General features: G+C 41.0%; 1 protein-coding gene across 1 annotated transcript; it reads right to left on the bottom strand.

Annotated features, from left to right (window-relative positions):
- Positions 1-2180: 2180 nt before the first annotated feature.
- On the bottom strand, positions 2181-8028 carry tal1 (T-cell acute lymphocytic leukemia 1). The gene is made up of 4 exons (XM_041208273.1): positions 7868-8028; positions 4960-5534; positions 4426-4505; positions 2181-3950 (listed from the first exon to the last, which is right to left on the bottom strand). The coding sequence occupies exons 2-4, from the start codon at positions 5430-5432 to the stop codon at positions 3529-3531; spliced, it is 975 nt and encodes a 324-aa protein (XP_041064207.1). The 5' UTR covers positions 5433-5534; positions 7868-8028; the 3' UTR covers positions 2181-3528.
- Positions 8029-21859: the final 13831 nt, after the last annotated feature.

Below are 21859 nucleotides of genomic sequence, written 5' to 3' on the forward strand. Positions count from 1 at the left end.
AATTGGATATATTTGGCATCTAACACGTGGCAATAAATGCTGGCCTAGCCAGCGACGCTACATACTGTGAACGAAAAAATCAAAAATAAGTCTCAAGGTGCAGACACCAGCATGTTTGTTGTGCTCATTTAGAATACATCTACCACCAGAACAACTAAGAAGGGTCTTTCCCAAACGCAGACAATGAGAAAACCCATTCCCAAACTCATAGATTGCCCAAGCTCTGGCTAATGGGGCCAATGGGCCATAGCTTGGACACTTTTTGTGCGAAACAAACTTCACTCACGGCGTCATGTTTGAAATAAATTTGCTACTAAGTCTGACTTTTCCTTTAAGATAACGTTATACACTTGTTTTGCTTTTTTTGGCAGTGGTATAATAAAAATGATTTTCCATTGACTTTTAATAATTTATCCCAAAGCATACTGAGCATCAGGTGCCGCGCTAACTGTATTGCTTATACATGATAGGCTGGATAATTCAATGTATAAGCAGTGCATGTCCAACATGTGCCCTTTATATCCAATTTTACACTGTACCAAACAGAGAATATACATAGATTATAATTTATGCGCTCCTTGCATTTTATGTCACAGAACTAATTAAAATCATATATTTAAGCAAAGACTGCAGTACATTAAACCAATACAAAATATCGCTCTCGCCCTCAATTCCCCTCGACATAATGATATTCTGGTAGAAGCAAGAAAATATTGAAACCTTTACATTATTCTATGTGAGTTACCATGAAACAATGGGCCTCATCTACTTTTGAACATTTTTTCTGGGCTTTCTTATATTTGCTATTAACAACAGACAAGCTGACCACATTTACAGTACTGCTTATAACTGCGAATCCTTAAGATAGCTCACTATCTAAATGAAGAGAAATGTAATATGTTAAAGACGGGGTTAATACCCTTATTACCACATTGCGAGGCCTTTAGAAGGCTGAACCATGTTTTCTGGTATACATCAGAGGGGAATGATAGACAAATGCACGTTCTCCATTTGTTAGACTTCTAAAGTACAGCTATATAAACCTATTCGCTAATATATAGCACACATGCAGTTACTTGTAGTATATATGTGTTATCTAGGATTCAGTGCTATATTTATATATATGTAAAATATTCACATGTTCGCTGGTATAAAATCAACAATCTATGCACGTGCACGTGGTCTCCGATGCACAGTAAATTGTGTAATGTACCTGCTCCCATTCTAGGGTGGCTATGAAATCCTGGGGGTTACCATTGACCAGAAACTGAACTGGACTAGCCAAATGAATACTGTGGCTACTTGGACAGGTCAGGGGCTAGGAATCGTGCGACCAGTAACTCACCTCCTGACTCTCCAAAGCCTGTCCACAAGGCACAAGTCAGGAGTGTGATGGAATACTCTCCACTTGCCTGGATGAGTGCAGCTACCACAACACTCAAGAAGCTTGACACCATCCAGGACAAAGCAGCCCACTTGATTGGTACCCCATCCACAAACATTCACTCCTTTCTTCACTGACGCACAGTAGCAGCAGTGTGTACCATCTACAAGGTGCCACTGCAGGAATTCACCAAGGCTACTTAGACAGCACCTTCCAAACCCACAACCACTACCAACTAGAAGGACAAGGGCAGCAGATAGATAGGGATACCATCACCTGGAAGTTCCCCTCTAAGTCACTCGCCATCCTGACTTGGGAATACGTCACCGTTCCTTCACTGTCGCTGGGTCAAAATCTTGGAACTCCCTCCCTAACAGCACTGTGGGTGTACCGACGCCACATGGACTGCAGCTGCTCAAGAAGGCAGCTCACCACCACCTTCTCAAGGGCAACAAAGGATGGGCAATAACTGCTGGCCCAGCCAGCGAAGCCCACATCCCGTAAATGAATTTAAAAAAGTGATGATATGCAAGTGTTCCCCAGTCGAGAATTGGAGTTATACTGTATACTCATACACGTGTTCCCTGACCTATTGTGTAATTAAGATTCCTCAGTATCCGATTACATTTTTATATAACGATATCGCAGAAAAATCCTAAAGCCCCAAATTAAAAATGTCTTTTAATTGGTGGGCTGGATTAGTATTGTTTGTATTGTTTCCTTATTTGTATCAAATCGCTTTTAGTAATTTCACTCAGTAATATGAATGTTAGCTGTGGCAGGGGAGACTGTTCAGTTAAATTGTATACAATTTATTAAAAGTAAATTCTTGGTAATATAACATTGCATATATTTTACAACAATACGTGATATACATACTGCACGCAAACTTTGCAGCCACACTAGGCTTTACAAAGGATATCCATCGAGAATCACCTTGTCAGAATGTACATTGTCGTAGTTATTTGCTTAAGTTAACAGGTTTCGTTACCCAACTTCTGCAAACGCAGAAAAAAAAACAATCACATACAAAATGTACTGAAAGTGCAGTGTGAATTATACACTATGGTATTCACAATACATACAGCAGACAAGAGCGAACGTGGAAAATAAGGAGTGTACCATACCTTTTATATTTTAAATAAAATAAACAACACACGTTGTCCATTGAATTATTAAATACATGGTTTTCTTCTCTTTTGCAGAATGTTAAAGTACTTTAAGAAAAATGTCACAATTTGTACCCATAAAAATTGCCTGGTTTTTCAGTTATTCCAAAAATCTGAATTATAGAGCACATGGAATAAATAATAATTTGTCCATAAGAAATAGAAAACAAGGACCTGTGAAAAGCTGCAACAAGTCTCATTAAACGCAGAAAATGGCCCAAGTTTCGACCAAATCATGAAAATATACAAAATAGTTATCCCCGGAAATGTACTTTCCAAAGATTTAAACCCTTCGTCGTTTTATTTGAATTTCAATATATTCCCGCAATGTAAGTATATTTATGTCTTTTGCCTTCTAATTTAGACAAACAAGCTTATCTAATTCTGTTTAAAATTGTAGTATCCCTTTTTGGGGATCCGAACTGCGATGTAAAGTAAAAGTACCTCACTCTTCCGCTCAGTGCTTCTTTAACATGTTATTAGCGTGTTCTGCTTGGAGCTCGGCTGCATTATACAGAATGGTGGTTGAATATATAAAATGAAAAGTTAACATGCAATTCACTGGAAAAGGGATGCTACTGTTTGAACAGAAATGAATCCTGGTCCTCTTAGATTTTTCCATTACAAAAACATGTTTCTCCTTTTCCATAAACGGCGCTCGAAGCTTGAAAGGCTGAAGCTTTTACAATATTTACATGTACCTCGATTTTAAGATAAAATTAAATTCTTTAAATTTAAATTCTCTTGTCTTTAAACAGCAGTCAAATGATATATCCAGAAAGTTTTAGAATTACATCCAAAAGGACAGAAGTTTAGCATTTAATGTGTACCTGAAAATGTTAGAGATACAGAAAATTGAAAGCAAATAAAACGCTAATCGATTCGGCAGTCAGTGGTAAAACAGTAACAGTCTGTGTTCTTTTAGCTGCAATTTTCCATTCTCCCAGACGCATCACTTTTCTTTTTGCAAGGATATCACCGTTGTCCATTAACATCTGGAGGAAGTATGGAGTGACGGTGGTTTCCATGTCGTGACTCGAGATGATCGTGTTCTTCGCTTAGACTTTCCGGGCTTCCTGTTCCATCGAAACAGCTCCCACAGCTCGAGTCTGGAGACATCTCCTGGATGTCATCGCTGGCCAGCCTGGTACTGTCCGCCTCTTTAATCTGTAACCCTCGCTGCTCGCCCTCTTGCTCTTGATCGCTCAGCAATTTGGCCAGGAAATTGATATATTTCATGGCCAGACGCAGGATCTCGTTCTTGCTCAGTTTCTTGTCGGGTGGGTGGGTCGGGATCAGTTTGCGAAGTTCTGCGAAGGCCCCGTTGACATTCTGTTGTCTCCACCTCTCCCTGCTGTTTGTGAAGATCCTGCGGACTATTTTAGGCTGGGAGACACCTAGTAGTAAAAATGAAACCAGCCGTGATTTTGATCAATTGCGCACGCTCCCACACAGAGGTAGTGATTGAGGGGATTTGCAGAAGTAACATAAACTTGATAAAAAGGTGTACAAGAAAAGGCATACATCCTGTGCGCGCGCGCGCGGGGGTGCGCATGCCCGTGTGTTTCTCCCTGTGTGCCTGCTTACACATGTGTATAGAGTCAAGACATGCATGCAGAAAGACCTGTTGAAACACAGCACAAATAAGGAAATAAAATAGACTTTCATTGTGAGAAAGATTTCAGATAACATTTTATGAATGCAGCTATTTTATCTCAGTGCTTTACCCTACATGTCACTAACCATGTGTCTTACTGTCTGTTTTTGCAACATTTCCTTGGGTAGTTACAGCCTGTTATCTGGCTATTGTATCAACGCTCGAGCGGCGCTGTGTATGGTTTAAGATGTGGTTAATTCTAAGGCTGTGCATACCGGTAGTGACTTCCACGTCGTAAGGAGCTGGTCTTCTTTTCACTCTGTTATTGGAGAACATGTTGAAGGGTTCTGGATCACTGGTGACACCATTGCAACAAGAAAGAAAGATTGGCGATGAAAATCCCGAATCCTAATTTACTGATCGATACTGGCGCATACTGATAATGGCGTTAAAAGAGTTAAATATTCAGTTTGAAAAAAAATCTTGTGGTATAAGTTATTCCTCAGCTTGAATTGATCGACAATAATTATCAAGAAAACAAAAATAGCGAAAATTTCTCAGCATTGAGAATTACAATCATTACATATTTTATCAACCCTAGATCATTTGTATTAAATCAAATCGCAATCACTTGTTAATCTGGAAACAATCAGCAACAATTTATTCTTTTCTGAGCCCGAGTCACATCGATTTGCGATCCAGGTTTTATCCGGTGACTATTACGTTTCTACAAACTAGAAAACAACAAAATAAAAACACAACACAAAGGAGGGTTTTTGGATCCAACTATTTTCCCTAATGAGACTGACCTGTTTAAAAGTGGCAGGGTCTGATACTGCGATGTGCTGTTATACAGCATTGCTCTGGCTGCAGGCAGAGGGAGATGAGCTGCCGTTAACTGGACCATCCGATTCTCACTCACTGGGCTCTGAAGAGTCAGAGGCACCGGGGGTCTTGACAACTCGGTGGTCGGTACTGAATGAGTAAACGTGCCTTTCTGATCACTCTCATTTATAGGCTGGCCCCCTCTTTGCATCAGGTTTATGACTGGCACTTCCGATAGGGGATCAGGGGAGTCGTGTCTGGTTTCCTTGGAAACCCCATCATTTGACGCAGATTGTTGCTCAGCTTGGAGCTGGTGTCCCTCAGTGGATTGATCTGCAGGCTCGCTCGTGTTTTCCGCTTCCTCGCGGTCTGCTCTATGTCTGGGGAAATCTTTCTCAACAGGACTCAGATCATCGCTGCGATTTTCACCAAGATCCAACCCGACTTTTTCCATCATCGTATCGAAAAGCGGAAGTCTTCACTGTCTTAATTGCGTTAACATTAGATAGCAAAAGGATGGAGAAATGCGGAAACAACTTCATCTGCAAGAAATATTCCCCTAAGGACAAAAATAAAATTATTTAAGGACAAGAGGACTTCATAATTAAATTAGTTGCACTAAAATGAAGTAAACTTTCTCAAGAGCTTGGCAGTATATTAACCTAGTTGACAGGCCCATCTATGTACACAAAATCATGAATAGCACAACCAGCCGAGTAATTTGGCAATACATCAAGCGTTTATTGGGTTCTATATGTATTTACAAGACTAGTCTAAAATTCACCATCTATTTTCAACACGCAAGTGAATGCAAATATAAATATTAACAGATTTTAGATGCAAAATTAGCTAAAAATGAAAAAGAAATCGGAAGTCAGGATGATTTCTCTGTGCAGTGTTGACCAGGCAAAACTCTTCAGCTGTAAATACAAACCCGCTCACTTTGCATTGATGAAAATGGAAATCAAGATTCAAACTATGCACAAGATAGGTTAATATATGTCTGTATTTCAATAATCTAAAAACAACGTACTGCTGCATTCTTTCGTGATCTTTCACCTGAAGAAATCCCGCCAGTTTTTTTTATTATTTCTCCCACTAAGGAGAATATAATATTCTCCGTGGCATCTATGAAGTATTGCAGATAATATTGAAGACATTTATAACGAGTTTGTTTTTGTTTATGTCACCCTGCAGCGCAACTGACGCTCAAGATCTACAACGAGTTTTGGCTGCTGTTATTCGCACCGCGCTGTTGAATCTTGCTGTGCTAAGCTCACTGGGGAACAGGGTTCGTTTCTTGTACTAGAGTCGACAGAGGCAACCCAGCACCTGCAGCATTCCATGCTGCTTTATTCTTTTTATAGAAAAAAAAAGCCTCTTGGACGGATTAAGCATTTTGCAGTTTATGGAAAATCAGCCGAGATACTTAAGACAGTTGATCAATTAAGGATTAGGTTTAAACACTTTAAATTCTAAAGCTGCAGGGCACGTTGTAATCTTTTTTTCAATGAATTAAGCTCAGAAACGTACATATATTAGAAGATTGAAATTTAACCTTGAGATTACACTGCTACACTGTACATAACGCATTTAAAATAAAACAAAACGAAGTTAATAATGCGGGTCGCAATTCGCTCAGCTCTTAGTGTATATCCTCTGAGAAATCTCCTTTCCTAAAATGTGCAGATGGATTAGAAATTAAAGTGCGATTTAAGTGAGCACCCCATCTCCATACAGTCAATTCCTGGGTTTTGTTCATGATATCTAACAAATTTAGAGTTTGTCAAATTAATGGACGTTAATGTAAATGCTCCGCACGAAGAAAATCACTTAGTTGCTCCAATTTAAAAAAAATCCACGAACTGTATGGGAACTAGTCTGTGTCCCTTTAATGTGCAGATGAACAGTCCCGGGCTGTGTAACATGTATCTGAAGGCAGTCCAACATGAGGCCTGAACAGAATGGAAAGGACAAAATAAACACATGAGGACAATAGGACCAAATGAGGGCCTTTTGCATACACGTAGGCAGCCAGTTTCCATCTCTAATGATTGAATATGTTGAAGCTTCGAAAGCATTCGGTTAAAACATTTGTTTTTTTTTAAGTGACCTAACCATAGCGTGCACAGAAGTCTAAATCAAAACAATAGCAGACATTTATTGCCCCTTCATTTTGCTCTGAATGTTACCAAGAGCCTGTATTTTGACTGCACTGCAGAAACAAAATATCTTTAAATCAAGATCTCACAACTATGTCCTTAAAATTGCTTTCACCATTCTGAATAATTTGGTGGACCAAATTCCCAACACTACTCCGATCGAGTTCATGTATAGCGGCAAATGGTTTCTAAGTTCTTGCAACGAATCAGAGAGAATGCAATCGGCTAAATTGTATTAAACAATGTCTTAAAAGGAGTAGTTTTTTATGCCGGAAATTGTATCCGTTGTTTTCTCCCACAAATGAATAACCATTGAGATGGATATTTTTTCTCTCGTAAATTCTTCCGATGCGCAAGATGGCAATTGTGAAAAAAACTATTGGGTCGTAACATTATATTAAAGCGTCTTCACCCGTTTCTGTCGCTGTGCCGGCATTTCTCTTGGAAAAAATCATCTCGATTTATACAAATCAAATTAAAATATCATTAGCGATTGTATTATACACAATCCATTAAGCGATTCAAAAATGTCTCAAAAAAAACTACTCCTGGGATTATTGAAAACAATGCTCGCAGCCATTTCCATTTTTTTTTATTTATCCTGCTGTTTTTTAAGTGCTTTTATATTGCAATTATTTACACTCAATTCGAAATCAGTTATATTTCGGCATTTGAAAACGCAGAAGAATAAAACACACCCTTAAGAGGTGGCAATTAGAAATCTACTCACCATCCTTGTTTATTAGAAAAGTGTTAGCAGCCATTTTCAGCCCCCTCCATGGCTGATCTTTGTGCTGTAATAAGTTTCTTTGGCAGCTTATGCCTTGGAGAGTGGAGTAGATTTTACATCACGTTCGATTTCCTATTTAGTATGGAGAGCGGAACACTACAGCAATGTGGCCAGGCGAGATAAGAAACCAGCACTGGCCGCCCTGCCCAGATAAGACAGCCAAGCCATTATTTATGAAATGATTCATTATTATTTGGCAATTTTATCGAGGGAAAGCGGAAAAATATTGCATGGATATGCATAGGAATAACTTTGGAACGCAAGGCATAAAAACCTTATATAGGTTTTTTGTGGCACTAAAAGGCACTGCAGAATAGCAAAATGCTCTAGCCTGCCTACCTGAATTGTAATTTATATATTTTTTTCTTTGTGGCAATTATTCCATATTTTCATTAAATTGGAAACACCTACTCAGCCCTTAATTAATTTTAATGACGAAATCAATGCATCCAGGGGACTGTTCGTTTCTCTCTCTCTCTCTCTCATGATAGAACCAAACAAAGCCGCTGTTAAGGAAGGACATTGAGTAAAATAGTTTCCCATGCTTCCTCGCCAGTTTGAAAATATAGACATTTCCTAGACAGGCATTTTACCATCAACAGTGTTAAGTTCTGGCATGTTTTAAGTCTTAAGAGAAATGATTTTTATCAGGGATGTGATTGCACTATAATAGTCTAGGACAAATTTAAAATTGGGCAGAAGAGGGAAGATGCCTTATCAAAATGTTCTTAAAATATCTGTACAAAGGCTGATTATTTGATTATATTTTAATTCCTTAACTTGGCTTTTCAGGGTTAAAATCGTTTTATTTTGAAAATAATAGCAATATTGTGCTTTCCGTTTTAAAATTAATTGTTATAAAATGCATTGCAATGTGTCATTTAGTTTGTTATATATTGTATCAGATCATCGAATAGAATTGAACATTGAAGAACAATTAATTGAAGCCACAATTGAAGCTACAAATTAAATACAATTGAACGATGAATCCACATGCTAGGGAAACACTGTAAAGACTGGATATAACGCTAAGATGCTATATTTTTCCACAAAGGAGTAAGGCGTGTTAGTTAAAGGGCGACACCCATGGGAGTTTAATCACTGGGTTTAATTTATGCTTTCTTTTTCCCTAATAATAGGTTAACTGTAGATGTGTATTTATAACTCCTGTAATCACAAAAAGGATTGGATTCGATCTCTATTGCCAAGATTTCCTCGATCAACAGAATATTTTCTGGTACAATTACAGTCCCAGACAATAATTTACATAATTATTAACCCTTTGTTAATCACTGCTATGATAACCATATCGTAAAGAAGAATACTTGGTCTTGATTCCTGCGATGTTACGTATACATTCAGCATATGCATTATTGAATTTAGTTCGGGTGAAACATGTTGTAAAAATAGAGAAGTGGGAGATTGTGTTTTGCCTAAAGGCTTTACAACCAGTGCAGTTAACACTTTGCAATGTTTTACTGTAGCAATCTCTTCCGAGTCCCATATTCCCGTCAACATATGGGGACATTCGTTATGTCCATTAGTAGAGAGATAGTAACTTAGCTGTTAAGCTTGCCTACCAAATTAATATTACCACGATTCATTATTGGCCGAAAGCTTAGCCAATTAGGTAGCCATGTTCTATGGTCTATCTGATCATTTGCAGACTAAAGGTAAATGAGACAGTTTAGTACATTACGCAGTACTTCCCCTCCCATTCAGAGCTCTGCGACGCCATATCACGCTCTTTGACTGATGTAAACTACATTGGAAATTTCATGTTGGTTTATCTGTACATTCATATTTTCTGCATGGGTAACTGAAGCAAAATACAAAATAAAATAGATAGCTGTAAATACAGCTACAGCTTAGCTGGGCTTGTTCCAAAAAGTAATGAATAACTATGAGCTGTAACTGTCTTGACAGTCTGGCAGGGTTACCTTATCGCAAACAGCTGTATTTGTAATACCCGATGATGCCCGCAAAAACTGGGACCAGAGTTATAAGTACTGCTGAAAATTGGCAATAGTAGTTCGTCTGGTGCGAATGTTTCTATGTTTGCCTTGTTGTTATTTTGCTGTGAAATTGTCCAGCTGACTAACTTTGGCTGACCGTTCCAAAAGTCACACACTTTGACGCAAATCTGGCAAAGCCATTTAGAAAATAAGATCTGCCCATTTATAAGTGAGTGAAAGCAAGGCGACTTGTAATTATTTACTCTAGATTATAACATTGTTGATTTTAATAGAGGTACTCTTTCAATTACAACATTTTTCATCTGATTATTATAGAGGAGCGAACTCTGGTATTGGACATTACGACAATCATATTTTTCATGAAGTAGTTTCAGCTCGTCTCTAAAATGTATAATACAAATATACAGATTGGGGGACGTAAGTAATTTAAATGGGATATAGAAAATGCTCTAGTATGGTGCGCAAGTTCCCATAACTTGCATCTACAATTTCCTTTATGAATCAATTTACAGATTCGGAAACCCAAGAAGAGTCAGATTACAGGTAGATTGAATGGGGATAATTGTAGTCACGCCAGTTTAGTCTGCCCACCAACAATTTACAGATTTGACGCTTTCATGAAACGCGTTTCTTGAAAAAGAAACCACAGGAGGGTTGAAATGTTTATAGGAAATCTAATATTCGTTTATTACTGGAGACAAACTAAATCAGGAAATGTGAATAGTATAATAAAATATAGTAACAAAATAAAATGTTCCACATATTCAAGAAATGGCTATTTATATGTCGTATGTTTGGTCTGTGGACGAAATAAAAGTATCAATAATGCGTTTCAATTCGTCATCATTTCTAGACCCTTTTCATTTCCGGTGGAGAAATTAGGATTACTTAAATGACACAATTTCCCAATGGAAGGATGGGTCAGGTCCCAAATCCAGTTTAATAATTTTATGGTGACATTTTTCAACGGGATTTCTTTGGCTGGAAATTATGTGCAACTTGTTAAGTCCCTGTCTAAACATAATTAGGTCACTCTCCGCAAAACGCCCCACCTTCCTTTAAGAAATGAACACACTTATAGACCTTTTCCTCCACAATCAAGACATAAGAACAGAAAACATAAGGAATAGGTGTAGGAGTAGACTTCAGACCGTTGAGCCTGCTCTGCCATTCAATAAAATCATGGCTGATCTTCTACATCAGTGGGCCTTCCTGCAATGTTATCGTATCCCTTGATTTCATCAGTGTGAAAAAAATTATCACTGGCTGATTTGATATATGCAATGGCTGAGCATCCACAGCTCTCTGAGGTAGGGAATTCAAAAGATTCACAACTTTTTGAAAGAAGAAACTTTTCCCCAAGTCAATCCTAAATAGTTGACTCCTTATTCTGAGACTGTGGCCCCTAATTCCAGATTCTCCCATAGGAGATTACCTTTGAGAGCATTGCATGCTAAGTGCATCCTGTATCTTAAAATTGTTTTTTTTTAATGCATCTGGCTACTCTTCTCAAGATGCACTCAAGGGCAGCAGCAAACACCTGGCAGGAGGGTAGGTCAGGTGGGCCCTCGACCCCTTGCTTTTTGGATGAGTGTCTCACTGTCCTGCTGGAGGAGGTGGCTGCCAGGAGGGACACCCTTGTGGGAGGAGGGAGGAGAGATGGGAGGAGGAGGCCAGCACACTTCATCAAGAGGGCAGGGGAGGAGGTGGCAGCCCAGGTGAGCAGCTGTGACGTGGTGCAGTGCACCTGGGTGCAGTTCCGGAAGCGCTTCAATGACCTGCTGTGTTCAGGAAGGTTGAGTATCGTGCTTACATGGGTTGGTGTGCAGAAGTGTTAAGGTGTGGCTGTCCACCCCCCCCCCCACCCCCCTCCCTCCCCACCGTGGACCTCAGGTGTGCTAGAGCCTGACTGCCAAATGTCAATGACACCGCAGCTGGCCAAGAGGGTGAGAGCTGGTTGCTTGGACTGTGCCTGCGCAAAAAAGTTCAGAGCCATATACTTCCACATACTGGCGTACCCTGTACCAATGGAATAAAAAGGTGAAGCATATTCAGGCCACAATGACAAAAACAAAGTTTATATCATTTTGACAATTCCAGACTCTTTATGTAAACTTATCTGGTCTTCATTCCCAGACCAGTATACATTAATTAAACATAAATGAACATAAAGTCACCCGTGACCTGACCCTCTTGTGCTCATGGTGCCTTTAACTTATGGTTGTGAATGCTACATCTAGGTGCTTCCCCCTCACTGGCACTGGCATCTGAGACAGCCTGCTCACTCTGCTGTCTTGTTGGCCTTGATGACCTCGGCGGTCATCCTCTGGAGAGTGGAGCTTGTGCTGGCCCTGCCTGAGAGGGAGCGACCAATGCCTTGGCTGGTATCTCCCCAGTCTTCACAGCCTCATCAGATGCAGTGGTCACTGGTAAAGGGGCAGAGGAGCTGCTGCTGTCACCTGGGTTCCCTTAGAGGAGCCCGCAGGGATGACAGGCAGCTCATGCACCAACATGAGGTTGCTGTGGACCTCCCTGCTCACCATTGATGGATGGGCACCTAGCTGGGATACTGGGTGCTTCATCCATCTCTCACACTGATGCTAACCACCTGAGGTCAGTGCCTGTGTGAAGGCTTGCAGGTCCAAGTGCAACCCCAGGAACCTTTGATTCTGTACCCAGAGCTGCCTCTCCATGAGAGTTGCCACTCTATCAATGGAGGAGGTAGTGTGCTCAGCCATGACAGTTAATGCAGTGCTCACACTCCATATGGACTCCTCCAAGACAGAGACCATGGCATGCATACCCTCTTGGATCTCCACCAGATTCTCCCACACATCTCGCTGGACATTCAGCAAGTGTCCTTTCAGACACCCAGGATGGAGGTGGCAGCCTTGGAATGAGTTTGAAGTTGATCTTAGGTAGCCTAGCTGAAGAAGCATTGGATCAAGGCATCCCTGGTGTCTCTGCCTCCCTGAAGGTTACCGAGGTTTGTCTCCACACCCTTAGCATTCTCCTCAACTTGCTCATCTTCTAACTCACTACTGGATTCATCACCTGTGGCCTGTGCAGCTGTCTCAAGATCCTCTTCCTCCAGTGGGTCCCCCCCCCCCCCCACCACCCGCACCCCCCCACCCCACCCCACCCCCCCACCCTTGCCAGTGGTAGATTGTGGAGAATGGCATGCAACCCCTATCAGTGACACCCACTCTGGGGGTATTGTGGTGCTCCCCATGAACAGTGCAGCCATTGGAAGCACATCTTGAGAAGACTATGGTCCTCTCTACCACCGCCCTTATGGAGGCATGACTTGTATTGTAACACTTCTCTGCCCCTGTTCTTGGGTGACAGAGAGGCATCACGAGCCACCTCTTCAGTGGATAGCCCTTGTCACCCTGCAGCCATCTATCCATTTGGGCTCGAGCACTGAAGAGCCTCGGCACCTGGGAGTATCTGAGGATGTACCCGTCATGGGAGCTGCCTGGGTACCTTGCACAGACTTGTAGAATCAGTATCCTGTGGTCACACACTATCTGCACGTTCATGGAGTGGAATCCCTTCCTATTGATGAAGGCACCTGGCTAACCAGTTAGCGCCTTGATGGCCACATGTGTGCAGTCGATTGCACCCTGGACACGGGGGAAGCCAACAATCACTGCAAAGCCTCTGGCTCGCTGCGTCTGGCTGGCTTCATCCGTACGGTAAAGAATAAATGTCAAGACCTGACTGAACAGAGCTTCTGTCACCAGCTTGACACAACTGTGGACACCTGATTGGAATACTCCACACAGATCCCCCACTGAGCCCTGGAAAGAGCCAGAGGCATAGAAGTTGAGGGCCACTGTGACCTTCAGAGCCACTGGCATGGGGTGTCCACCCACACAGTTGGAGCTAAACTCAGGCCCAATCATCTGCTAAATGGAGGTCACTGTCTCCCTTGAGAGGAGGAGCCTCCTTTGGCATTGCACTCTGGACATATTGAGATAGCTGCATCGCCACCTGTAAACCCTGGCAGCAGGATAGTGGTGTCTTCTGCAGCCCTTTCTGCCTTGGGCTTCCTGCTGGTCCTGCGCACCTTGTGCTTGCACCTCTCCTCCCACAGCTCCCTCCCCTGGAGGCTGCATTGGGACACCTGGCCTCCATTCCCTTCTGCCCCTCTCTTCCTCCTCAGAGGAGGTGCCACCAGCAAAGACCATAATCCCCATTACTAGGGTAAAGGAAGGCTTTCTGATACCTGGAAGGGTGCACACAATCTGAATCCTCGGGTGCGCTGGCAGACCGCAATGAGCCCTGAAATGAGGCCTGGAAATGCTAAGAATGAAGCCCTGAGCAGGGATGAAGCTGCCAAGTACCAATAAGTAACCATCTGCAAACTATCTCCAAAACTGCTCGCTACTCACTGTGGCAATGCTGCTGACCCTTTTTATACTGCCCTTGGATGAGGCCCACATCCCATGAAAGAAAGAGAAGTACTAGATTTTGGATGAGTTATTAAACCCAGCCCTGTCTGCCCTGTCAGATAAATCTAGAAAATCCCATGACACTCATTGTGAAACAGGAGTGAATTCTCTTGGTGGCCCAGCTAAGCAGTCTTCCCTCAGCCACCACCAAAGAAAATTAACTGCTTACTTATGTCCCTTGTGCTTGTTATAAGATCATAATGAATAGGAGTAGGTGTAGGCCATTCAGCCCATCAAGCCTGCTCTGCCATTCAATAAGATCATGGTTGATCTGATTGTGGCCTGAACCCCACATTCCTGCATGTCCCTCATAACCTTTGACTTCCTCATTAATCAAAAATCTGTCTAACTCAGCCTTGAATATATTCACAGACCCAGATTCCACTGCTCTCTGGGATTAACAATCTTCTGAGAGAAGAAATTTCTCCTTATCTCTGTCATAAATGGAGGATCTCTTATTTTTAAACTGTGTCCTAGTTCTATATTTTCCCACAACATCTACTTGTCAGAGTCCAGCAGAACCTTATCTGCTTCAATAAGATCACCTCTCATTCTTCTAAATTCCAATGGGTATGGGCCCAGTTTGCTCAACCTTTCCTCATATGACAATCCCTACATCCTAGGAATCAGCCTAGTGAACCTCCTCCGAACTGCTTCCAATGCAAGTATACCCTTTCTTAAGTAACAAGACCAAAACTGTGCACACCCCAGGTGCACCTCACCAATGCCTTATACAGTTGGAGCAAAACTTCCCTACTTTTATATTCCACCCCTTTCCAGAAAGAACAATATTCCACTTACCTTCTGGATCACTTGCTGTACCTCCATGCTGACATTTTGGGATTCATACACAAGGACACCCAGATCTCTCTGTGCCACAGCATTTGGCTCTCTCTCTCTATTTAAATAATGTTCTCTTTTTCCATTCTTTTCACCTCAGATTTTCACTCATTATATTCCTTTGACCAAATTTTAGTCCACCCACTTAACCTATCTATTTCCCATTGCAGACTCTTCGTATCCTCCTCACAACTTGCTTTCCTACCTATTTTTGTATCATCAGCAAATTTGGCTACAATACAGAGATAAAAACAAAAAACTGTGGATGCTGGAAATCCAAAACAAAAACAGGATTACCTGGAAAAACTCAGCAGGTCTGGCAGCATCGGCGGAGAAGAAAAGAGTTGACGTTTCGAGTCCTCATGACCCTTCGACAGAACCAACCATCTGTCGAAGGGTCATGAGGACTCGAAACGTCAACTCTTTTCTTCTCTGCCGATGCTGCCAGACCTGCTGAGTTTTTCCAGGTAATCCTGTTTTTGTTTTGGCTACAATACAGTTTGTCCTTTCATCCAAGTCATTAATATAGATCATAAATAGTTGAGGCCCCAGCACTATCCTGCCGCACTCCGCTGGTTACAGTTTGCCATTTTCAAGTCGGGTGGAAATGGTGGCGTAGTTGTGATGTCACTGGATTAGTAATCCAGAGACCCAGGGTAATGCCCTGGGGAATAGGCGTTCAAATCCTTTCATGGCAGCCAGTGGAATTTAAATTAAATTAAAGAAAATCTAGAATTGTTGCTAGTCTTAGAAATAATGACCATAAAACCCATCTGGTTCATTAATGTTCTTTAGGGAAGGAAATCTGCCCCTTACCTGGTCTGGTCTACGCGTGACTCCAGATCCACAGCAATGTGGTTGACTCTTAACAGCCCTCTGAAAAGGCCCAGCAAGCCACTCAGTTCAAGGGCAATTAGGGGTGAGTAACAAATACTTGCCTTGCCAGTATCTCCCACATACCATGAAAAAATAAAGAAGAAAGATCCTGATTCTCTGTTTCCTGTTAGTCAATCCTCTATCCATGCTAATATATCACCTCCAACACCATGAGCTCATATATAAAATGGTCCTGATGAAAAGCCATTAACCTGAAGTGTTAATTCTGTTTCTCTCCACAAATGCGGAATGACCATCTGAGTATTTCCAGTATTTTCTGATTTTATTTCAGGTTTCCAGCATCCGCAGTAGTTTGCTTTTGTACCATAAGTGGCACAAATCATCTAGAAATTTGTGACAATTTGTAGTTCATAACACATCTCTTTCTTGTGTCGTAACATTTTGTGTGTTGGACTGTGCTCTCTGCAAATCAGTTGGCTCTATGGTCAAAAAAATAAAATGACTTTACTTGAAAAAGAGTTCATTACTAATGAAACACTTTTGGATATCCTGAGAATGTAGAAAGAATAATATATATGTTTGTTTCTGTGTTTCTCAGCCCACTGACCATATCATTTTACAGTTAAGTGCCATAATATGGAATTAACTGCTTTTTTCTCAACTTTTTCTCCATGCTTCACTATAATACAGTTCTAAGGACATCAGTCCGAGTGGTCATTTATGAACAGAAAAACATACGAAATAGGAGCGGAAGTAGGCCATTCAGCCCCTCAAGCCTGCTCTGCCCTTCATTAAGATCATGGCTGATCTGTTTGTGTTTTGAATTCCACATTCCCATCTACCCTCCAATAACCTTTGATTCCCTTGCCTAACAAGAAGCTATCTACCTCTGCCTTAAAAATATTCAGTGAACCCATCTCCACCACCTTCTGAGACAGAGTTCCAAAGTCGCACAACCCTCTCAGAGAAAAAATTCTCCTCATCTTTGTCCTAAGAGGGCAACACCTAATATTAAAACACAGCTCCCTAGTTCTTCACTCATCCACAAGAGGAAACATCTTTTCCATGTTCACGTTGCCAGTACTGTCCAGGATCTTATATACTTCAATCAAGTCACCCCTGACTCTTCTAAATTCCAGTGCAAACAAGCTCAGCCTATCTAACCATTCCTCATAAGACAACTTGCTCATTCCAGGTGTCAATCTAGTAAACCTCCTCTGATCCACCTCCAACGCATTTACATCCTTCCTTAAATAAGGAGACCAAAACTGCACACAATATTCGAGATGTGGTCCCACCAATGCCCTGTATAACTGAAGCATAACATCCTTACTTTTATGTTCAATTCCCCTTGTAGTAAAGGATAGCATTCCATTAGGCTTCTTCATTACTTGCTGTACCTTCATACCAACTTTTTGTGGCTCATGCAATAGATCCTTCTGCACCTCAGAATTGTGCAGCCATTCTCCATTTAGGTAATACTCTGCTTTTTTATGCTTCCTGCCAAAGTGAACAACTCCACATTTTCCCACTTTATACTCATCTGCCAGATTTTTGCCTACTCACTCAACCTATTTATAGCCATCTGCAAATTCCTTATGTCATCTTCACAACATACTTTCCTACCTATTTACATGTCACCTGTAAATTTAGCTACTATGTATTCACTTCCCTCATTTAAGTCATTGATATAAATTGTAAAAAGTTGATGTCTCAGCATAGACCCCTGTGGGACTCCACTGGTCATATGCTGCCAATCAGATAAAGACCCATTCAATTATACTCTGTTTTCTGCCATCCAGCCAATCTTCTATCCATGCTAATACATTAACCCCTACACCATGAATTTTTATTTTCCGGAATAACCTTTGTTGTAGCACCTTATCAAATGCCTTTTGGAAATCCCAGTATAGCACATCTAGAGGCTTCCCTTTATCCACAGCATGTTATTCCTACAAAGAACTCCAATAAGTTGGTTAAACATGATTTCCCTTTCACAAAGCCATACTGACTCTTCCCAATTACCTTAAGTTTCTCTAAGTGCCAAGCTATAACCACCTTAACGATCGATTTTAACACCTTCCATATGAAAGACGTCAAGCTAACTGGCCCATTGTTTCCTGTTTTTTGCCTCCCTCCCTTCTTGAATAGAAGTGTTATATTTGCTATTTTCCAGACTGTTGGAACCTTTCCAGAGTTCAGGGAATTTTGGAAAATTAACACCATGGAATCCACTACTTCATTAACCACCTCTTTTAAGAATCTAGGATAAAGTCCATCAGAACCCGAAGACTTGTCAGCCTTCAGCTCCATCGTTTGCTCAGTGCTGCTTCCCTAGTGGTTGTAATTTCACCAAATTCCCCTCTCCCTTCCACCTCCTGATTTACAGCTATTAGTGGAATGTTTTTTTATATCCTCTATAGTGAAGGCAGAAGCAAAATATTTGTTCATTTCATCTGCCATTTCCTTATTATCTACTACTAGCCCCTATTGTTACCCTCTAGAGGACCAACACTCACTTTACTTACTCTTCCTTTTTAAATACATGTGGAAATTCTTGCTATTTGTTTTTACATTTCTAAGTAACTTCCTCTAATACTCTAATTTCTTTCTCCTGATTAATCTTTTAGTTATTCTCTGTCATTCTTTATATTCTGGCCAATCATCTGACCTGCAACTCATCTTTGCACAGTTGTATGCTTTTTCCTTAAGTTTGATGCTTTCTCTAACTTCTTCAGTTAACCACGGATGATTGGTCCACCCTTTAGAATTTTTCTTTATAGTATGAATATATTTGTTCTGAGTATTCCGAAATATCCCCTTAAATGTCTGCCACTGCTTCTTTGTTGATCTATCCCCTATCTTAGTATCCCAGTTCATATATTTGCCCTTATTTAAGTTTAAAATACTAGCCTTAGACCCACTCTTCTCCCTTTCAAACTGGATGTATAATTCAATCATATTGTGGTCGCTGCAACCTCGAGGTGCCTTCACTCTGAGGTCATTGATTAATCCTGTCACAATACACAATACCAAATCTAATATAACCTGCTCGCTGGTTATATTCCAGAACATGCTGTTCTAAGAAACTATCTTGAAAGCATTCTATAAACTCTTCATCCAGGCCCAATCTGACTTTTTCCAATCTATATATGAACATACGAACAAGGAGCTGGAGTAGGCCATTCAGCCCCTTGAGCCTGCTCTGCCATTTAATAAGATCATGGCTGATCTGATAGCAACCTGAAGTCTGCATCCCACCTACTGCCGATAACCTACCACCCCCTTGCTTACCAAGAATCTATCCACCTCTGCCTTAAAAATATTCAAAGGCTCTGCTTCCACCACCTTTTCAGGAAGAGAGTTTCAAAAACTCATGACCCTCTGAGTGAAAACGTTTCACCTCATCTCTGTTTTAAATGGGCAACCCCTTATTTTTAAACAGTGAACCCTAGCTCTAGATTCTCCCACAAGAGGAAACATCTTCTCAACATGCACCCTGTCAAGGCCCCTCAGGATCTTATATGTTTATATGCAGATTAAAAATCACCCATGATTATTGCCACCCCTTTATCACAAACACCCAATATTTCTTCTTGTGTACTTTGTCCTACTGTTAGAGGGCCTGTAGGCCCTTCCCACTTGTGGCTTCTTTCCCCTACTATTCTTCATCTCCACCCAAACCGATTCCACATCCTGATCTCTTGAACCAAGGTTATCTCTAACTAGTGCAGCGATGCCACATTTGATCAATAGTGCTATCCCTCCACCTTTACCTAGCTTCCTATTCTTCTTGAATGTCACATACCCCTCAATATTCAGGACCTAATCCATGCCATCCTACAGCCACATCTCCATCATGGCTACTATCAGATCGTATTTAGTTACTTCAAAGTATGCTATCAATTCATTTACTTCGTATGAATGCTAAGCACATTCAGATACAGAGTCTTTAGTTTTGCCTTTTTGCTATCTTTGTAACATCTACTCCCTCAATATTCTCCCACTTCTCCCTCAATATTCAGGACCTAATCCATGCCATCCTACAGCCACATCTCCATCATGGCTACTATTAGATCGTATTTAGTTACTTCAAAGTATGCTATCAATTCATTTACTTCGTATGAATGCTAAGCACATTCAGATACAGAGTCTTTAGTTTTGCCTTTTTGCTATCTTTGTAACATCTAGTCTATTGGTATATTCTTAGGTTTTATCTCTCTGCCCCTTCCTGCTATTCTATTACCCTCATTTCCCATATTACTATTATGGTCTCCTGCCTTGAATCCATCCTTTGATTTGCCACACCTACCCAAACTTGCCCCCTCATCCTCCTTGTTTAGCTTAAAACCCTCTCCACTTCCCTAGTTATACGATTCGCAAGAACACATGGCCCTGCACAGTTCAGGTGTAGACCATCCCAATGATACAGCCCCCACTTTCCCCAGGACTGGTGCCAGTGCCTCACAAACCGGAACCCACTTCTCCCACACCAGTCTTTGAGCCACGCATTCATCTCTCTAATCTTATTTACCCTATGCCAATTTTCATGTGGCTGAGGTAATAATCCAGAGAATATTACCTTTGAGATTCTGCTTCTTAATTTGGTACCTAGCTCCTCATACTGACTATGCAGTATGCGTGTACCTCAAAAGTAAATGACAGCATCCTAGGAGACACACACACACACACACACACACACACACACACTACAAACACACTTTCAACAGGGTTCAATAAATAGTAATTGGGAACGGTGATTGTTATTTCATTATGAACCCCAGGTTGCTGAGACCAATTATGGCACCTAAACTGCTGCCCTCAGCACAGGTAAGTTTACTCAGCACAGACTCAAGATCAAACCTCAAGCTTCCTGGCTTGTAAGATTCCGTTATCTTTAAATGCTTAATCATGAGGCTTCACTGAACAGCTCAGCCACTTGCATTTCTGAAACAATTACACTCACATTACTAGAAATGGGCCCTCAGCTAACATAGTTTTACACTGAAAGAAACCATCACCTAGAACATAAGAACACAAGAAATGGGAGCAGAAATAGGTTATTCACCTCCTCTAGCCTGTTCTGCCATTCAATAAGATCATGGCAGAGCTGGTTGTGACTTCAACTACAGAAGTCTATAGATGTTTTCTCCCTTGTTAATAAGTGTCACAAAATATTTGTTCCCTAATCCAAATAGTTGAAATGGATGAAGAAGGACACATGAAGACCAACCAGTCCATGTGCCTGTCCCATCCTGCTGTGCTGTAACTTTTGTACTACCCTACTAAATCCAAGAAAAAAGGGATTTGAACCAGGAATTGCTGGAGTGGTGGATCTCATGACAAATGAATTAGATTTTCTTCTCTCTCCCTTCAATTGTATTATTTTTGTGGCACTAAATTGCTAAACAGCAATGTTGCAGTGGTGTCAACAGGGAACCTGGGACCTTGCGAATGTTGGGTCTCCTTAACTAATGAAACTTAAGAATAGGGAATAAAACAGAGTGAATGACCAAGAAAGAAAAGGAATGAATTCGAGTTATTAGAGATCAGAAAGAGAAATAAACATTGGATAGAAACACTGGATTAAGGGAGAGAGAGAGAGAAAGAAAAGGGACAGAAAATTTAGAAAAAAATTAAAAATGAAAAAAATCTCCAGAAAGAATGCACTGCTTGCAGGAGGGAGCCTCTACTGTTTCAGCTGTTCCCTTTCTTGGCTTCCAAGGGTGAGTTTCATTTCTGGACCATAAATTATGCTATCAACAAGGTCCTATGTCACAACATATCAACCTTAAATGCCTGCAGTGATATTCATTTTTATT

Source organism: Carcharodon carcharias, chromosome 16 (genome assembly GCF_017639515.1).
Source record: "Carcharodon carcharias isolate sCarCar2 chromosome 16, sCarCar2.pri, whole genome shotgun sequence".
NCBI lineage: Eukaryota > Metazoa > Chordata > Chondrichthyes > Lamniformes > Lamnidae > Carcharodon > Carcharodon carcharias.